The following is an 18,604-nucleotide window of genomic DNA, read 5'->3' as shown; positions in this document are numbered from 1 at the left end:
ATTTATTTTTGCACGGAGCATCGAGTCCAAGAAATACACATCCGTGTTTAGGCATCAACTAAAGGGTTTCTACATAGGACACAAAGACAAGAATGCTGACAGATTTTTTTGAAGGTGACATTTTACAGACTATGTGGACAGTTTCTACTTTTATTTTCCTTTTCCTTTCTATTTGAGGTTTACGTTTTATTGCATTGTATTTTTGTAAGATGCCACAAGTCCCTTTTGCAATGAAGAAGGGAACACACGCAACCAACAAATAAATGATAATTACATCAGCAAGAAAGTCAGAAAGATAGGCTTTAAAAATTCTTGTAACAAGTCTGGGCATGCTGGCTCACACCTGTAATCCCAGCACTTTGGGAGCCTGAGGCAGGAGGATTGCCTGAGGTCAAGAGTTAGAGACCAGCCTGGCCAACATAGTGAAACCCTATCTCTATTAAAAATACAAAAATTAGCCAGGTGTGGTGGTGCAGGCCTGTAATCCCAACTACTTGGGAGGCTGAAGCAGGAGAATTGCTTGAACCCGGGAGGCAGAGGTTGCAGTGAGCCAAGACTGAGGGACCACAGTCCAGCCTGGGTGACAGAGCGAGACGCTGTCTCAAAAAAAAAAAAAAAAAAAAAAATTCCTTTAACGAAGCACCTATTAAAGACCATTTTCTCCTGCATGTAAATACTTTCTTTTCCTTATTAGAAAACTGTATTCAGAACACTGTAAGACAGAGCTCTGACCGGATCTACTAGGTATGACAAAGGGATAAACGTTCCAAGATGTCAAGGGGAGTACTTACAAGATGAGCATGAGGAGGATGGTGACATGTGGTTGAAAGATGAGCAGCTCCTATAGAAAAAAGAAACCAATACTTGAGACACTGAGGCAGGAGAATCACTGGAACCCAGGAGGCAGAGGTTGCAGAGCTGAGATTTCGTCCTTGCACTCCACCTGGGAGACACAGTGAGACTCCATCTCAAAAAAAAAAAAAAAAAAAAAAAGGAAAACCAAGTGATGATTTGCCATTATAGGTAAGTCTGTAGACAAACTGGAATTCTGCTCTAAATGTCTAATTTCTTTGTTTGCCGTTGAAACACTCTGTACAAAAAATAAATTTTAAATCAAATTAGGCTGGGTACACTGGCTCACGCCTATAATCCTAGCACTTTGGGAGACTGAGGGAGGTGGATCACCTGAGGTCAGGAGTTCAAGAGCAACCTGGCCAACATGGCGAAACCCTGTCTCCACTAAAAATACAAAAATTAGCTGGGTGTGGTGGCACATGCCTGTAACCCAGCTACTTGGGAGGCTGAGGAAGGAGAATTGCTTGAACCTGGGAGGCAGAGGTTGCAGGGAGCCAATGATCATACCACTGCATTCCGGCCTGAATAACAGAGCCAGACTCTGTCTCAAAAAAAAAAAAAAAACACAAAAAAATCACATTAATCATAAAGTACCCAGTATATAAATATTACTATAGAAATATTTGCTTCATCATTTTACCAGAAAGAGGAGCTTATTAACTAATTGAAATAATTTGGAGCTAGGCACGGTGGCTCCTATCTGTAATCCCAGTACTCTGGGAGGCCCAGCCAGGTGGATCACTTGAGGTCAGGAGTTTGAGACCAGCTTGGCCAACGTGGTGAAACCCCCATCTCTACTAAAAACACAATAATTAGCCAGGCATGGTGGTGTATGCCTATAATCCCAGCTACTCGGGAGGCTGAGGCAGGAGAATTGCTTCAACCTGGGGGGCAGAGGTTACAGTGAACTGAGATGAAACCATGCACTCCAGTCTGGGCAAGAAAGTAAGAACTGTCTTCTCTCCCCCACCCCCAGCCCCCCAAACAATCATTGGAAAATGATCATTTATAAAATTATGCCAGATGGCCGTTACTGCTTCCCCTCAACCCCATTTTCCAGTAGGAAACTATGACCTGAAGATACTATCAGTGCATTAATATGTCTACTTACTATTAGCTTAGGCTGACCTCTTTCAAAACACGAGCTTCTAGACCTACTAACAAGTACCTGGCTGTGGCAAGCCTTCTCTGCCCTCTTGGAACATTTCCTCTGGTGTTCACAGGGCTGATACATGCAGTTACTCCTGCTGGAGGAGGGCAGAATTCTGAGATGCTCTTCCGATCAGATGTCATGTCTTTCCATCAAGGCAAAGATGACAGAGGGTAGAAGAAAAAATGCATTCTGTGTCCAAAGACCTGGGTTTCAGAGCCACTTTGGCCTTTTACTGCAACTACGAAGCCTTGAGAACATGACCCTTTAGTTTTCTTGTCTGGCAAATGGCTGTAATGATACCTAAAAATGTGAACTTTAAAGCAATGCACTGAGAGCAGGATTTCCAATTGTAACTGTTAGCTCCAAATAACTTATGACAACAGCTTCTGTAAACCATCTCCCTGCTTTTTTCTAAAATATTTATAAAAATGAAAAGTCACTTTACTATAAACATGACTAATCGGCGAATTCTAGAACTTGGGAGTAATACATTCAATCATTCATTCATTTATTTGACAGAGTCTTAACTCTGTCACCCAGGCTGGAATGCAATGGTGCAATCTTGGCTCACTGCAAACTTCACCTCCCGGATTCAAGTGATTGTTCTGCCTCAGCCTTCCGAGTAGCTGGGATTACAGGCATGCACCACCATGCCCAACTTTTTTTTTTTTTTTTTTGAGACAGAGTCTCTGTCGCCAGGCTGGAGTATAGTGGCACGATCTCGGCTCACTGCAACCTCCACCCCCCGAGTTCAAGCGATTCTCCTGCCTCAGCCTCCCAAGTATCTGGGATTACAGGTGTGTGCTACCATGCCCAGCTTGTGTGTGTGTGTGTGTGTGTGTGTGTGTGTGTGTGTGTTTGCTTTTTTTTTTTTTGAGATGGAGTCTTGCTCCGTCACCAGGCTGGAGTGCAGTGGCATGATCTTGGCTCACTGCAACTTCTGCCTCCTGGGTTCAAGCAATTCTCCTGCTTCTGCCTCCCGAGTAGCTGGAACTACAGGCGTGTGCCACACATCCAGCTAATGTTTGTATTTTAAGTAGAGATGGGGTTTCATCATGTTGGTCAGGATGGTGTTGGTCTCTTGACCTTGTCATTAACCCGCCCCGGCCTCCCGAAGTGTTGGGATTACAGCCATGAGCCACTGTGCCTGGCCATTTTTTTGTATTTTTAGCAGAGATGGGGTTTCACCATGTTGTCCAGGCTGGTCTAGAAGTCCTGACCTCAAGTGATCTGCCTACCTCAGACTCCCAAAGTGATTATAGACTCTAAGCAAACTTTAGCTAAGTTCCTCTAAACCTACTTCCCAACTAGGCCCCATCCTTGCCAGATCTGCATAATCTATTTTTTTTTTTTCCAAATGGAGTCTTCCTCTGCCACCCAGGCTGGTGTGCAGTGGCACAATCTTAGCTCACTGCAACCTCTGCCTCCCAGGTTCAGGCAATTCTCCTGCCTCAGTCTCCTGAGTGGATTAGATCACAGGCACGTGTTACCATGCCTAGCTGATTATTTTATTTTTCAGTAGAGACAGGGTTTCCCCATGTTGGCCAGGCTGGTCTTGAACTCCTGACCTCATGATCTGCTTGCCTTGGCTTCCCAAAGTGCTGGGATTACAGGTATGAGCCACCATGCCTAGCCTAGTTTTAACAAGAATCCTGCTAAGTCAATTTAGAAAGAATCCCTTCTTTTGCCCTTGCTATCTGATCACCCTGGCCTGCCCTCAGCAAGAATTCTCTATGCTTGATGTCTCCTCTTAGTAATTTTCCATCTACTCCCAACTCCTACTCCTTCTCCTTGGCTATAAATCCCCACTTGTTCTCTATGGAGTTGAGTTTGATCCTTCTCCACTATTGTGACAGTCCTGAAACAGGTCTTCCTTACTGTTTTAATAAGTATCAGAATAATTTTTTCCTTTAATAGGAAGAATGGATACAAATTAAAATGCAGATGAAATGGGCTGTAAGCCTCTATAGAGATCACTGTCCTCAAGGAGTATGTCAGTTTCATTTTGTCAAAGATAGCCTGACCATTTTGGGGGGTAAGGAACTTTGCATCCCCTTTACACTGTACCTTGACTGAGACACCCAAGGCCTTTGCTGGTTAGAAAAGTGAAAGGCCAGGCGTGGGGGCTCATGCCTGTAATCCCAGCACTCTGGGAGGCCCAGGCAGGCAGATCCCTGGAGCCCAGGAGTTCGAGACCAGCCTGGGCAACATCATGAAACCCTCTCTCTACCAAAAATATAAAAATTAGCCAGGCATGGTGGTACATGCCTGTAGTCCCAGCTACTCAGGAGGCTGAGGCAGGAAGATCACTTGATCCCAGGAGGTCAAGGGTGAAATGAGACAGGAGCATGCCACTATACTCCAGCCCGGGTGACAGAGGAAGATCCTGTTTCAAAAAAAAAAAAAAAGAAAAAGAGAAACAAACATGGTCAGTACCTTCCCTTCTGCCCTACACTTACCCTTTGAGATGAGCACAGTGCCACTGTCGTGGTTCTCAGCGGCTTTTCCAGCTCATGCCATTTTCCTCAATCTGGGAAGCCCCAGGTCATGATAGACCTCAATGAGGCAGGCAAGGAGGAAGGAACCAGGGTGGGCATGGTGGGTTCTGTGATGTGTAGACCCTGCCAGCATTGCCCCCAAAGACAGCACCAGGGAATGGGATTGAGAGGAGTCATGGGGAGACAGAAAGAACAGTAATGCAAACGCGGGGTGCTGAAGTTCTTCACATGCGCTGGTTCAGAGCACCAGAAAACCAGGCTGCAGAAATGAGAGAAATCATCGCCTCAGAGTAGGGTCATGAGGTAGGTGGTGTGCTGGGAACGGGGAAGGACCCTGCACATCAGTTGTAGATCTGGGAGGGGTTACGGCCACTGGATGAGCTGACAGGCTGCTGCATTATGGCCATTCAATTTCTTGGTTAACTGACACATATTTTGTGTAGATAGATCTCGCCTTAAAGGAGAAGGAAGTCTGGACGCAGTGGCTCATGCCTGTAATGTCAGCACCTTGGGAGGTCAAGGCGGGAGGATCACTTGAGGTCAGGAGTTTGAGACCAGTCTGGCCAACATGGTAAAACCCCGTCTGTACTAAAAATACAAAATTAGCTGGGCGTGGTTGCTAGGTGCTTATAATTCTGTTGCTTGGGAGACAGAGTGAGATCTCTCTCTCTCACACACACACACAGACACACACACACACACACACACACGCACACACACACACACAGACACACAAATAGGCCAGGCACGGTGGCTCATGTCTATAATCCTAGCACTATGGGAGGCCAAGGCAGGTGGATCACGAGGTCAGGAGTTCAAGACCAGCCTGGCCAAGATGGTGAAACTCCATCTCTACTAAAAATACAAAAATTAGCCCGTCATGGTGGCAGGTGCCTTCAATCCTAGCTACTTGGGAGGCCAAGACAGCAGAATCGCTTGAACCTGGGAGGCACAGGTTGCAGTGAGCCAAGATCGCACCACTGCACTCCAGCTTGGGAGAAAGACTGAGACTCTGTCAAAAAAAAAAAAAAAAAAGAAAAAAGAAAAAGAAAAATTCTATAAGAGGATTTCCAGATGATGAAAAAAATACTGCAGAAAAATTAAAATACACATGGTAGGGAATACTGAGCAATGTGGAAAAATTAGTCCCTGATATGGAAGATAAATGTAAGGTGCTCTCCTCTAACAGAAAGGGTGATAAATACAAAACCATTATTTTAAGGGAGTGCAGGAAAGGCAGAAGATAGGAAGCAACAATATAGCACATAGATACCTGGTATTTCTTAAGGACAAAACCAGAATAAATGAAATAGAAGTGATACAAACATAGGATATTTTTGATTCAAGAAAGATGTGTATATGTAGCATCATGTTCTAGGCACAATTAGTGAAAAATAACCTAGATACACACTAAGAATATTTCTGAATTACAAAAAAATTTTACAAGCAGTCTGATAAAGGAAAAAAAGGCTGTCTGGAATACAGTAGCTTGATCATGGTTTATTACACCCTGTAACTCCTGGGTTTAAACTATTATCCTGCCTCAGCTTCCTGAGTAGCTGAGACTACAAAGGTATGCACCACCACACCTACCTAATTTTTTAAATTTTTAAAGTTTCTGTACAGAGTCCCAGTAGGTTGCCCAGGTTGGACTTGTACTCCTGGCCTCAAGCAATCCTTCCATCTCAGCCTCCCAAAGTGCTGGGATTATAGGTGAGTCACTATATTACACCCAAGTCACACCTGGGATTACAGGTGTGAGCCAAAGTCTGCTGAGGGGAGATCCAGCCTGCAAGCATTTTAAAGGACCCTCATACATAAATACTAGGCATATTCCCTGTTAGGTAAATTGCCTCACAATAACGTGATCTACATTTTTCCCAATGAGGAGTTTTTATAAAGTATTTCTGGGGCAAGCTTGACAATATAAACTTAAAGGATATAGGTGAAACAGTCAAATGTCTATTTAATTCAGTAATTTAGTTCTACTACTACATATTTAAAGTCACATGTCATGTGAAGTAATATTAGAAGCATTACGCTCATGAAACTCCCATTTCATGACAGTTTAATTCAAACACTTCAAATGCATCTTTAACATCACGGCTTTATCATCAGAACTTCTGGATTTAGCAGTTCTCCAAAATATGTCTTTACTTCCACCTAATGCGATCACTAAACATGTTCCTACAACTCACAAGTCCCCATTTACAAAGCCTTGAGAAAAGCTGGTTTTCCCATTTGTTCTTTAAATACATATTCATGTCTCTAAATAATACTAAATTTTTTTTTTTTTTTTTTTTTTTTGAGACGGGGTTTCGCTCTTGTTACCCAAGCTGGAGTGCAATGGTGCGATCTCGGCTCACCGCAACCTCTGCCTCCTGGGTTCAAGCAATTCTCCTGCCTCAGCCTCCCTAGTAGCTGGGACTACAGGCACGCGCCACCATGCCCAGCTCATTTTTGTATTTTTAGTAGAGACGGGGTTTCACCATGTTGACTAGGATGGTCTCGATCTCTTGACCTCGTGATCCACCCGCCTCGGCCTCCCAAAGTGCTGGGATTACAGGCTTGAGCCACCGCGCCCGGCCTTAAATTGTTTTTTTTCAAGGGATATTTAAATGGTTTGTTGATTAGGACACCTAACACTTGCAGCAGTGAGGTCATACCCTGACGAGTAATCACAAGATCTACTTTAAATTGATCTCTGCTGTGCTCCTTTCTTTCAGCTGACCTCTATAACCACATCCACCAACACTGACGTCATTTCAGGCTAATGCATCCTTCCCAAACAGTACTTGTTTTTCAAAATTAAAAAATAAACAAGAGATAACACCATGATTTCAAAGACTTTGTAAGAACTTTAAGACAACTTTCTCTTTGTTGATGAAAAATTCTGTGGGAATAAAACCTTGCCTTGTACTTGGGAATATCTGAAAAGAAGATGGCAAGCAAACACAAATATAAAACTAAGGCAAACACTGTCCTATTAAGATCAGACAGAATAGAACACAATGAATATTGGGCATGTATACCACATTTCAGCATTAATTCAGTCTTGTGCAGCCTTTGAACAGCAATTGATTTCACTGATTTTTAAGGTTACTTGAGGTAGTAACATATTACCTGGGGGCATTTTGTTTCTTGGTATTTCAACTTCTCTTTTTGTCTTCTTGGGTCTCCACGGCAAATGAGAATTATTTCCATTTCTTTCATAACGGGCATCTCCATCCAAAAAGGCATCTACTTGGAGGGCAGTACACGATTAATTTATAGGTTATAGCTATAGCTACAAGTCTATAAAATCATCATTACATGCGCATATGTGATAATCAGGAAAACACAAATTAAAAATTACTATCCAGTTTTTTTTTTGTTTGTTTGTTTGTTTTTTGAGACGGAGTTTTGCTCTTGTTACCCAGGCTGGAGTGCAATGGCGCGATCTCGGCTGACTGCAACCTCCTCCTCCTGGGTTCAAGCAATTCTCCTGCCTCAGCCTCCCGAGTAGCCGGGACTACAGGCGTGCGCCACCATGCCCAGCTAATTTTTGTATTTTTAGTAGAGACGGGGTTTCACCATGTTGACCAGAATGGTCTCGATCTCTTGACCTCGTGATCCACCCGCCTTGGCCTCCCAAAGTGCTGGGATTATAGGCGTGAGCCGCCGCGCCCGGCTATCCAGTTTTTTTAAAAGACAATAAGAATTCTGCAGTAGCCCTTTTGCTCTGCAGCCTGGTCACATCAAATTATGGTGTTCTACATTTCAAATTAAGTACACTAATTGGATCAACACTGAGAAGTTTATCAACCCTATATGCCTAGTGTTCCATTATTGGAACGCTAAGCTTGGAATTATATCCTGCTGCTTAAGGTCATCGTCAGGGTCTGACTTCATTAAAAATGTTTGCAACCTCCAGCATAAATGGGAAATATTCTACTAAGTGTAATATTCTCCTCTGTGTTCTATAACTCTCATTGGTAGAGATAAAAGACTTCCGAAGGTGGGTGATAACATTATTTTTTCTAGAGGTAGTTTTTGCTCTGTTGCCTAAGCTGGCGTGGAATGGTGTGAACTTGGTTCACTGCAAGCAATGCAACCTTATTGCTTGAATCTCCTGGGTTCAAGCAATTCTTCTGCCTCAGCCTCCTGAGTAGCTGGGATTATAGGTGCATGCCACCACACCCAGGTAAGTTTTATATTTTTAGTAGAGATAAGATTTCACCATGTCCAGGCTGGTCTTGACCCCCCGAACTCAAGTGATCTGCCTGCCTTGGCCTCCCAAAGTGTTGGGATTACAGGTGTGAGCCACCGCACCCAGCCAGCAATAACATTCTTGGACATGCCTCCTTGTACACATGAAAAAGGAGTTTTTCACACATGCTGTTGGACATGGCGAGAGAAAAATCATATAACCACTTGACTGTGGCTCAGCTTAAATTTGTGGTCATGAAGCTTGAGTGGCCTGCCTTCACGCTGCCTGGCAGCCTCACTGTTTCCACTCTCCCAGGTGACCCCCACTTCCCTCTACTCAACTACCAACACCTGGGAGCCTCCCTGCGTCTCATTTCCAGGTCAGGTGATCACCTTGCTTTCTAACTCAAGGAGAAAAAGCAATGTAGAGTCCTTTCATGACTCCGACCGTCAAACCTAGCCACTTACCAGCCCCTGTATCTGCAGAGAGACAATGCCTTCTCTCATGCTCTACATATCGTCATACTCCTACCCAAAGTGAATCCCTCTAGTTGTTCAGTAGTTCAAATCCAGTGCATCATCCCCAAATGCTATTTTTCCTGTCTCAAAAAACCCCAGCAACTTATATTGCCCTCATGAACTACTGCCCCAGTTGTTTCCTGCTCTTGAGCAAAATTACCTTAAAAATAGTCCTAACTTGTCAGCTCCAATTCTTCTCCTCCATTTCCCTACTTTTACAGATTGTTTTTAAAAATGTTGACAGGCTGGGCATGGTGGCTCACACCAGTAATCCCAACACTTTGGGAGGCTGAAGAGGGTATATCGCCTGAGGTCAGGAGTTCAAGACCAGCCTGGCCAACATGGTGAAACCTCTGTCTCTACTGAAAACATAAAAATTAGCCAGACATAGTGGCGAATGCCTGTAATCCCAGCTACTCGTGAGGCTGAGGCAGGAGAATCACTTGAACCTGGGAGGCGGAAGTTGCTGTGAGCCGAGTCGGCGCCATTGCATTCCACCCTGAACAACAGGAGTGAAACTGTCTCAAAAAAAATGTTGACATAAATTTACTTTATAATTGCTTTAGACTGTTTTGTGCGCTATAACAGAATACCACTAACAGGGTAATCTATAAAGAACAGAAATCTAATTCTTACAGTTCCGAGGCTGCAAGCCCAAGATCAAAGCACTGCCATCTCGAGTCGGACGAGACCCGCACCCTCGTAAGGAGAAAGGGCGAGAGCATATCTCCCTCTGCCGAACCCTTTTATAAGGACGCCGCGTCCTCGTCACAGGGGAGGAGCCCTGTGGTCCAGCCCACCTGTTAAAGCCCCACCTCTTAATAAGATCACATTGGCGACACCTGTTTTGGAAGGGGTCAGGTTCAAACCATAGCAATAATTATGGAAAACATTTAAAGAGTTTCCATGCCAAAACAAACTGGTACTTTTCGAAAGGTCTTATTTCCATCTTCATCCTTTCTGCCCCATTTTCTCTCTCCCCCAGACATAACCATTTTCATTAGTTTTTTTCTCCATTACATTTATGCATATGTGTATGTATATAAGCAAATATATATATGTTCTGTACCTTTATTTTCCACTAAAAAAAATCACAGAGCTAACCCCATTGCAGTACATGGAGATTGTTGCTATTTGCTTTTTACAACCAGTTCCCTTTTGATGGGATTATTCCTACTTTTTGCTCTTACGGAGAGCAACATGAATAGCCTTGTGCGTTCATCTTTTTATATTTTTGCTGTTTTGACTTTGGGATAGAGTCCTAGCAGTGGAGGCGGGGTCAAGGGTAGATGTATATGTTATTTTGCTAGATATTGTTGAATTCCCCTTTATTTACAAGATATATAGAGATTATATCTCCCTGCATTCTCACTAGCGACTTACGAGAGTACATATTTTCTTACAGCCTTGCCAACAGCATATGTTGTTAAGTTTGTGAATTTATGCCAATCTTATAGGTGTAAAAGGATATTTCCGTTTATTTTTAATTTGCGTTATTCTATTTTTTTTTTTTTTTTTTTTGGCAAGAATACTGTATAAGTCATGTGTATACTTACATCAAGGCATTTTTCTTTCTTTTTGAGTCCGAGTCTCGCTCTGTCGCCCAGGCTGGAGTGCAGTGGCGTGATCTTGGCTAACTGCAACCTCTGCCTTCCAGGTTCAAATGATTTTCCTGCCTCAGCCTCCCTCCAGATTAGCTGGGACTACAGGTGCGTGCCACAATGCCTGGCTAATTTTTTGTATTTTTAGTAGAGATGGGGTTTCACCGTGTTAGCCAGATGGTCTAGATTTCCTGACCTTGTGATCCTGTCTGAGCCTCCCAAAGTGCTGCGATTACAGGCATGAGCCACTGCGCCTGGCCACATTTTCTTTTTCTTTTTTTTAAAATGTAACTTATTATTTTGAGATAATTATGTATTCACATGCAGATGAAAGAGAAAATGCAGAGAGATGCCTGTATTCAGTTTCCAAGGGTAACACATCTTGCAAGAGCAACAACAGGATATTGACACTGATACAGTCATGTCAAAAATTTTCTTCAATTGCTACAAGAATCCCTCACATCGCCCTTTTATAGCCATGCCTGCTTCCATCCTGCCCCCATGCCCTTCTTAGACCCTGACAACCACTAATCTGTTCTCCATTCCTATCACGTTGTCATTTCAAGGATGCTCAGTAAATGGCACCATAGAGTATGTCACATTTGAGATTGGCTTTGTTTGCTCAGCAGAGTTCTCTCGAAATTGCTGTATCAATAGTTTGTTTCTTTTTAACTGAATTGGACTCCGTAGAGTCCAATTCAACAACTAGAGTGATTAAATTTGGGTAGGAGTATGACAATGTGTAGAGCATGAGAGAAGGCATTGTCTCTGCAGGTACAGGTGATGGTAGATGGCTAGGTTTGACGGTCAGAGTCGTGGAAGGACTCTACATTGCTTTGATTTTCTCCTTAAGTTAGAAAGCAAAGTGATCACCTGACCTGAGAATGAGATGGAGGGGGGCCCTCAGGTGCTGGAGATTGAGTAGAGAGCGGGAAGTGGGAAAGTCACCCGGGAGAGTAGAAACGGTATGACTGTCATGGCTGGACCACAGTGGTTTAACCATTCACCTACTGACAGATGTCTGAATTGTTTCTAATTTTGCTCTATTGTGAATAAAGCTGCTATAAGCATCCATATACATATTTTTACGTGACCACAGGTTTTCTCTTTCTGCAATAAATGCCAAGCAATTTCTGGGTTGTATAGTAGTTTTTTTTTTTTTTTTTGAGACGGAGTTTCGCTCTTGTTACCCAGGCTGGAGTGCAATGGCGCGATCTCGGCTCACCGCAACCTCCACCTCCTGGGCTCAGGCAATTCTCCTGTCTCAGCCTCCTAAGTAGCTGGGATTACAGGCACACGCCACCATGCCCAGCTAATTTTTTGCACCTTTAGTAGAGACGGGGTTTCACCATGTTGACCAGGATGGTCTCGATCTCTCAACCTCGTGATCCACCCGCCTCGGCCTCCCAAAGTGCTGGGATTACAGGCTTGAGCCACCGCGCCCAGCCTTTTTTTTTTTTTTTTTAAAGAAATCACCAAGGCCAGGCACGGTGGCTCATTCCTGTAATCCCAGCACTTTGGGAGGTGGGAGGATTGCTTGAAGCCGGGAGTTCGAGATCAGCCTGGGTAACATAACAAGAACACATCTCCACAAAAATAAACAAATAAATAAGCCAGGAGCAGTGGCTCACGCCTATAATCCCAGCACTTTGGGAGGCCAAGGCAGGCAGATCACTTGAGGTTAGGAGTTCGAGACCAGCCTGACTAACATGGAGAAACCCCACCTCTACTAAAAATACAAAATTAGCTGGGCATGGTGGCAGATGCCTGTAATCCTAGCTAATTGGGAGGCCGAGGCAGGAGAATCACTAGAATCCAGGAGGCAGAGGTTGCAGTGAGCCAAGATCACACTGTTGCACTCCATCCTGGGCAACAAGAGCGAAACTCCTGCTTGGAAATAAATAAATAAATAACAACAACAACAACAACAACAACTACACACACACAAATGCATACATACATAGCTTAATCCTGATCTACTTCTATGGAAGTGAACCTTGGATAACAGCACCCTCACCCTTAGTCTTCTCATCTTCCTCTGCCATATTCTCTTCTTCTCCTCTTTCCCAACCTTCCCTCTGAAGCCTGAATGCTGACTGAATTACAAGTGTGCATGTGGAAAACGATGTCAGCAATACAGTTTCTCTGACACTCGACCCAAGTCAAAACATGAGGGAACATAGAGGCACAACTCTTCCAACTCCCAGAGGAAGTCATTCCAGATAACAGTTTCTCATGCTAATCATTTCATGAAAATCAAAAGCCCTGTATCATCCCATGGTCTATCATTCACAGACTATTTAACCAATACTCTCACATGCACTCCTTATTTAGTCAGTTTTCAAAATTTGGGTGTTTGGCAGTATGTAGCTTTATCACTTACCAGTCTGGCAAATGAAATAGTGTCCCAGTGAGCACTTGTCCCCTTTGAATGAGATCTGACTGAAGTTTCTGGACAGGTAGGTGCAGCTGGAGGGCTTTGTGTCCCCATAGGCAGCAGTGTCTGCTGAGGGGAGATCAGACCCAGATGAGCCTCATACTCGAAAGCCAGGCTTTTAATTTACTTTTTATTATTGTTTTTGAGACAGAGTCTCACACTGTTGCCCAGGCTGGAGTGCAGTGGCATGATCTCAGCTCACTACAACCTCCGCCTCCTGGGTTCAAGCAATTCTTTTGCCTCAGCCTCCCAAGTAGCTGGAATTACAGGTGCCCACCACCGTGCCCGGCTAATTTTTGTATTTTTAGTAGAGATGGGGTTTTATTATTGGCCAGGCTGGTCTTGAACTCCTGAAATCAGCTGATCCACCCGCCTTTGCCTCCCAAAGTGCTGGGATTACAGGCATGAGCCACTGTGCCCAAACATTTTTTATTTATTTATTTATTTTTGAGACGGAGTTTCGCTCTTGTTACCCAGGCTGGAGTGCAATGGCACCATCTCGGCTCACCGCAACCTCCGCCTCCTGGGTTCAGGCAATTCTCCTGCCTCAGCCTCCTGAGTAGCTGGAATTACAGGCACACACCACTATGCCCAGCTGATTTTTTGTATTTTTAGTAGAGATGGGGTTTCACCATGTTGACCAGGATGGTCTCGATCTCTTGACCTCGTGATCCACCCGCCTCGGCCTCCCAAAGTGCTGGGATTACAGGTGTGAGCCACCGCGCCCGGCCGGCTGCCAGACATTTTTTAAAAGTAAATACGAAAGCCAAATTTGGCTGGCTTCCAATAGATAGCAATTTAGAATTTCCTCCCATACATCATAGTTTATTTTTTCATATGTATTCCTTATCACAAGGCTTAGTATTGCTTTACTTATGCATTAATGAAGATGACGAGAATGATATAATAATGCCTTGGATTTGTCTCTAAAACTTCAAGATGATGGTGCGTAACTTTGAAAACACTTTGTAAGAAGTACAATAGATAATTTCCTCTTTGTTTCTGTGTTAGGAAATTTGGAGCTCAGAATAATGAAGAGATGTTTATTAGGGGAAAAAATGACCGTCAAAGGTTGCTGTCTTTCAAATCTAGCACAATTCTTCTAGTGAAAGGTTAGGTAAGTTAACTTTAGATGGGTTCTAGGAAAGATCGCATCACCTTGCTACACAGATGAATCAAAGGCTGTAGCAGAAAACGGAAACATTTCAGAGGAAAGATGGCAATGAAGTAAAGTGACTGGTTTTTCTGTATACGAAAGCAGAAAGATTAAGATTTTCCTTTTTTTCTGCCCCGCAATAAAATATAAGGAAGTTTCCTTCATCAGCACTAAAGCCCGCAGTCTTACCTGGGTATTTTTCGTCTTGATGTTTTTTCAGTGGCATTACATTTCGCCCAATCCACCACTTCTTTCCTTCTTCCAGAAAGTCCCGGATGCGATCTGGAACTTCCTGGTTCCTAATATGAGCTAGGAATCCTCCCTGGGCATGGCAGTAGTGCTCTGCTTCCTCAAAGCTGCAGTGAAAGCTGTTAAGCTGATAACAATTATTTTGCCCACCTCGCTCTGGGCTGTTTAGCTCACTTCCTAGAATGATACTTGTTCTCACATATAACCAAAGCCAGCTTCTTCCTTTGAAGAACATTTTCTCTGAATTGTAGCAAGAAAAAGTGTGTAGGTTCAGTAGCTGCCTGGTCCTTTAAATATATATATTAGTGGCCTTGTCTTAGTATTATTCTTTCATGAATTGGGAACAATTTACCAAGGATACAAAAGGTTTTATTTTGAGGACCCAGGTGCAGTTCCTATCCTACAAGCTGAAAACAAATAGCAGAGATCAATAAAGCAATGAGCCTTTGTATCTGTGGCCCCACCATCTGTGTCTACCTACCATATATGCCTATAGCAAATACAGATGGATTATAAAGCTGAGTCTAAGCTGTGTGGGGCAGAGGATGATGAATATCTAACATCTAAGTTAGTGTTGCTAAAAATTAATAAGTGTAGCTTTTCCTTTTTTGAGACAGGGTCTTATTCTGTTGCCCAGGCTGGAGTACAGTGGCATGATATCAGCTCACTGCAGCCTTGACCTCTGAGGCTCAAGTGATCAATCCTCCCCGCTCAGCCTCCCAAGCAAATGGGACTACAGGAGCGCACCACCATGCCCAGCTAATTTTGTGTGTGTGTGTGTGTGTGTTTGTGTGTGTGTGTTTGCGTGTGTGTGTGTAGGTAGGTAGGTAGGTAGAGTCTTGCCGTGTTTCTTGGGGTGGTCTCAAATTGCTGCACTCAAGCCATCTGTTTGCCTTGGCCTCTCAAAGTCCTGGGATTACAGGTGTGAGTCACTAGACTCAGCCACGTTTTTTTTTTTTTTTTAAAGAAAGTCATTCTTGCAGATCCCTAGGACTGATTTTTTTTTTTTTTTCTTTGAGATGTAGTTTTGCTCTTGCTGCCCAGGCTGGAGTGCAATGGTGTGATCTCGTCTCATTGCAACCTCCACCTCCTGGGTTCAAGCGGTTCTCCTGCCTCAGCCTCCCGAGTAGCTTGAATTACAGGCATGTGCCACCACACCTGGCTAATTTTGTATTTTTAATAGAGACGGAGTTTTGCCCTGTTTGCCAGACTGTTCTCAAACTCTTAACCTTCGGTGATCCACCCACCTTGGCCTCCCAAAGTTTTGGGATTACAGGTGTGAGCCACTGCACCTGGCCTAATTTTTTAAAGAAGGAATTTTATTGTGAATATTTAAGGTACATAGCATGATGTTATGGGATGCATATAGATATTTAAAAGGCTATTATAGTAAAACAAACATACCCATCATCTAACATTAGTTACCCACTTTTTTTTTTTGGTTTTGTGGCAAAAGTAGCTAAAATCTCATCTAGCATGAATCCTGTCTACTATCCAGTTTTGTTACCTGTAGTCCTCAGGTTGTACATTAAATCTCTCGACTTGTTCATCTTACATCTCTGCTACCCCCAGGACTGATTTAAATTACTGTATTCTGTCTTTTAAGTACATGCAAACAGAACTAAGCATAAACTCTATGTTTTTTGACATGGGGTCTCGCTATGCTGCCCAGGCTGGAGGGCAGTAGCATGATCACAGCTCAGTGCAGTCTTGAACTCCTGGACTCAAATGATCCTCTCACCTTGGTCTCCCAAAGTCCAGGTGTGAGCCACCATCCCAGGTCCATTAACTTTATCTTAAAACTCTTACACAGTCATAAAAACCAAACATTATTAAATGGAAAAATGAATACAAATTAAATACAAACAAAACTGAAAACGAATGAGATCCAAATTTTGCCAAGCGAAATAGCAGATAAACAGGGTTCTCTGGCCTATGACTGCACGGGTTCCTTTGAATCTGGCATGCCTACTATTTTATGATATGGGGAAGATTCAATTCTGTTACCACATTTCTTTATTTGACTAACTAAAAGAAAAAAAAACCTTTGTTCAAACACAGCAAGTCCTTTGGTCTCCAACTGTTGCGTACCCATCACATGTATTAACAGCTGGTTCTGTCTTGGTGCCAAAAAGTGATGATAAACGCAAACAGATGTGGGCACTGGACCAGCTGACAGGTTTCAGGGTTAAGATGGTTATTCAGATAGTCCAAATGATGCTTAAATTACTCTAAAAATCAGTACAGAAGTGGCCACCAAAATTATGGGATTCTCTAAAACACAGACTCCAAGAATACACCCTGTTTGAAAAACACTGCAGTAATCAGGTGGTTGTGGTGGCTCAGGCCTCTACTCCTAGCACTTTGGGAAGCTGAGGTGGGTGGATCACTTGAGTTGAGGAGCTCAAGATTAGCCTGGCCAACATGGTGAAACCCTGTCTCTACTAAAAATACAAAAATCAGCCAGACACGGTGGCGCGTGCCTGTAATCCCAGCTACTTGGGAGGGTGAGGCAGGAGGATCACTTGAATCAGTTGGTGGAGGTTGCAGTGAGCTGAGATTGTGTCACTGCACTCTAGCCTGGGCAACAGAGTGAGACTCTGTCTCGAAAAGCCCCCCGCCCAAACAAAAATACCAAAAACACTGCAGTAATCAAATGAAAGATAAATACAGCACAATCACCACTTTCAAAAAGTCCAGTAAGGGAAGAAAAGGCATAATAATTATAACTAACAAAGACAATGAAAAGTACCAGCCTACAGGGACAGCTTAAGTGCTGCTGTGAAGGTTCAGATAAGGAAGAAATTACTTTCGGCCTTTGAAACAAACATATAAAGCTGGCAATATTTAGACAGATGAAACGGACATCTTGGCAGAGAAGTCGATGTGAATAAATACACAGAGGTGGGAAAGTGGAAGGTACTGATAAAAAGAAAGAAATACTTGTGTGTGTGCGCACATAGGGGGTACTCGGTGGGACTGCAGTGGGAACCGTAACCAGAAAATGGGAGTGTTTCAAGTGCCAGGATAAAAGGTTTGCAGTTTATTTGGAAGGTTTCTGAGCAGAGTAGTCCATCCTTACAAGAGTGTGGCAATGGACTCATCTGGATACAGGATGCTTTTTTGTTTTCAAAGTTCACAGAGCCTCAACTTCTAAACATCTTCATATACATACACAAATAAATACACCACACATCCACACATATGTTTCAAGCACTTTAAAATAAAACCTGATGTTGATGAAATCTCTGAAAGTCAAGTCAGGTAATTTCATTTCAGTCCTTTTCAGAAAGGGTAAAGTACCTTTTTTTTTTTTTTTTTTTTTGAGATGGAGTCTGGCTCTGTTGCCCAGGCTGGAGTGCAGTAGCACAGTCTTGGTTCACTATAACTTCTGCCTAAGGGGTTCAAGCGATTCTCCTGCCTCAGTCTCCCAAGTCGTGCCCGCTACTACATCCGGTTATTTTATCTTTCTTTCTTTTTTTTTTTTTTTCAGGAGGGACGTGGGGGAGGGGGGTTCCTCCATCTTAGCCAGGCTGGTCTTGAACTCTTGACCCCAAGTGATCCATCTGCCGGGACCTCCCAAAGTGCTGGGATTACAAGCGTGAGCCACCGTGCCCGGCCTCAAGAAAATGTTTTAATTTCTTTAAAAACCTGAAGAAAAATCAACTTTTACGTAGAAAAACATTTATATGTTAACATTCATTTTATATCAACACAGGAGTAAAATTTATTATTTTATTTATTTTTAAATAAAGACGGGGTTTCACCACATTGGTCAGGCTGGTCTTGAAGTCCCGACCTCAGGTGATCCTCCCGCCTTGGCCTCCAGAGTGTTTGGATTACAGGCGTGAGCCACCATGCCCGGCCAATTTATTTTTTAAAGTAATAAAAACTGCACAGATACTTCTGGTGTGAAACACAGTGTTCTGACGGCCACACTAAAATAAC

General features: G+C 43.3%; 1 protein-coding gene across 1 annotated transcript in view; it reads right to left on the bottom strand.

Annotated features, from left to right (window-relative positions):
- PKD1L3 (polycystin 1 like 3, transient receptor potential channel interacting) overlaps nt 1-14,891 on the bottom strand; it is a 95,873-nt gene extending 80,982 nt beyond the window's left edge. Inside the window, 4 exon segments of the mRNA XM_039476673.2 lie at nt 792-841; nt 7,630-7,746; nt 13,198-13,320; nt 14,597-14,891. Of these exon segments, the coding sequence (XP_039332607.1) occupies nt 792-841; nt 7,630-7,746; nt 13,198-13,320; nt 14,597-14,891 (585 nt within the window).
- Between the last annotated feature and the right edge of the window lie 3,713 nt (nt 14,892-18,604).

This window comes from Saimiri boliviensis, chromosome 1 (assembly GCF_048565385.1).
Source record: "Saimiri boliviensis isolate mSaiBol1 chromosome 1, mSaiBol1.pri, whole genome shotgun sequence".
NCBI classification, from domain to species: domain Eukaryota; kingdom Metazoa; phylum Chordata; class Mammalia; order Primates; family Cebidae; genus Saimiri; species Saimiri boliviensis.
Note: the sequence above shows the minus strand (reverse complement) of the source record. Positions and strands in the feature narration are given on the sequence as shown.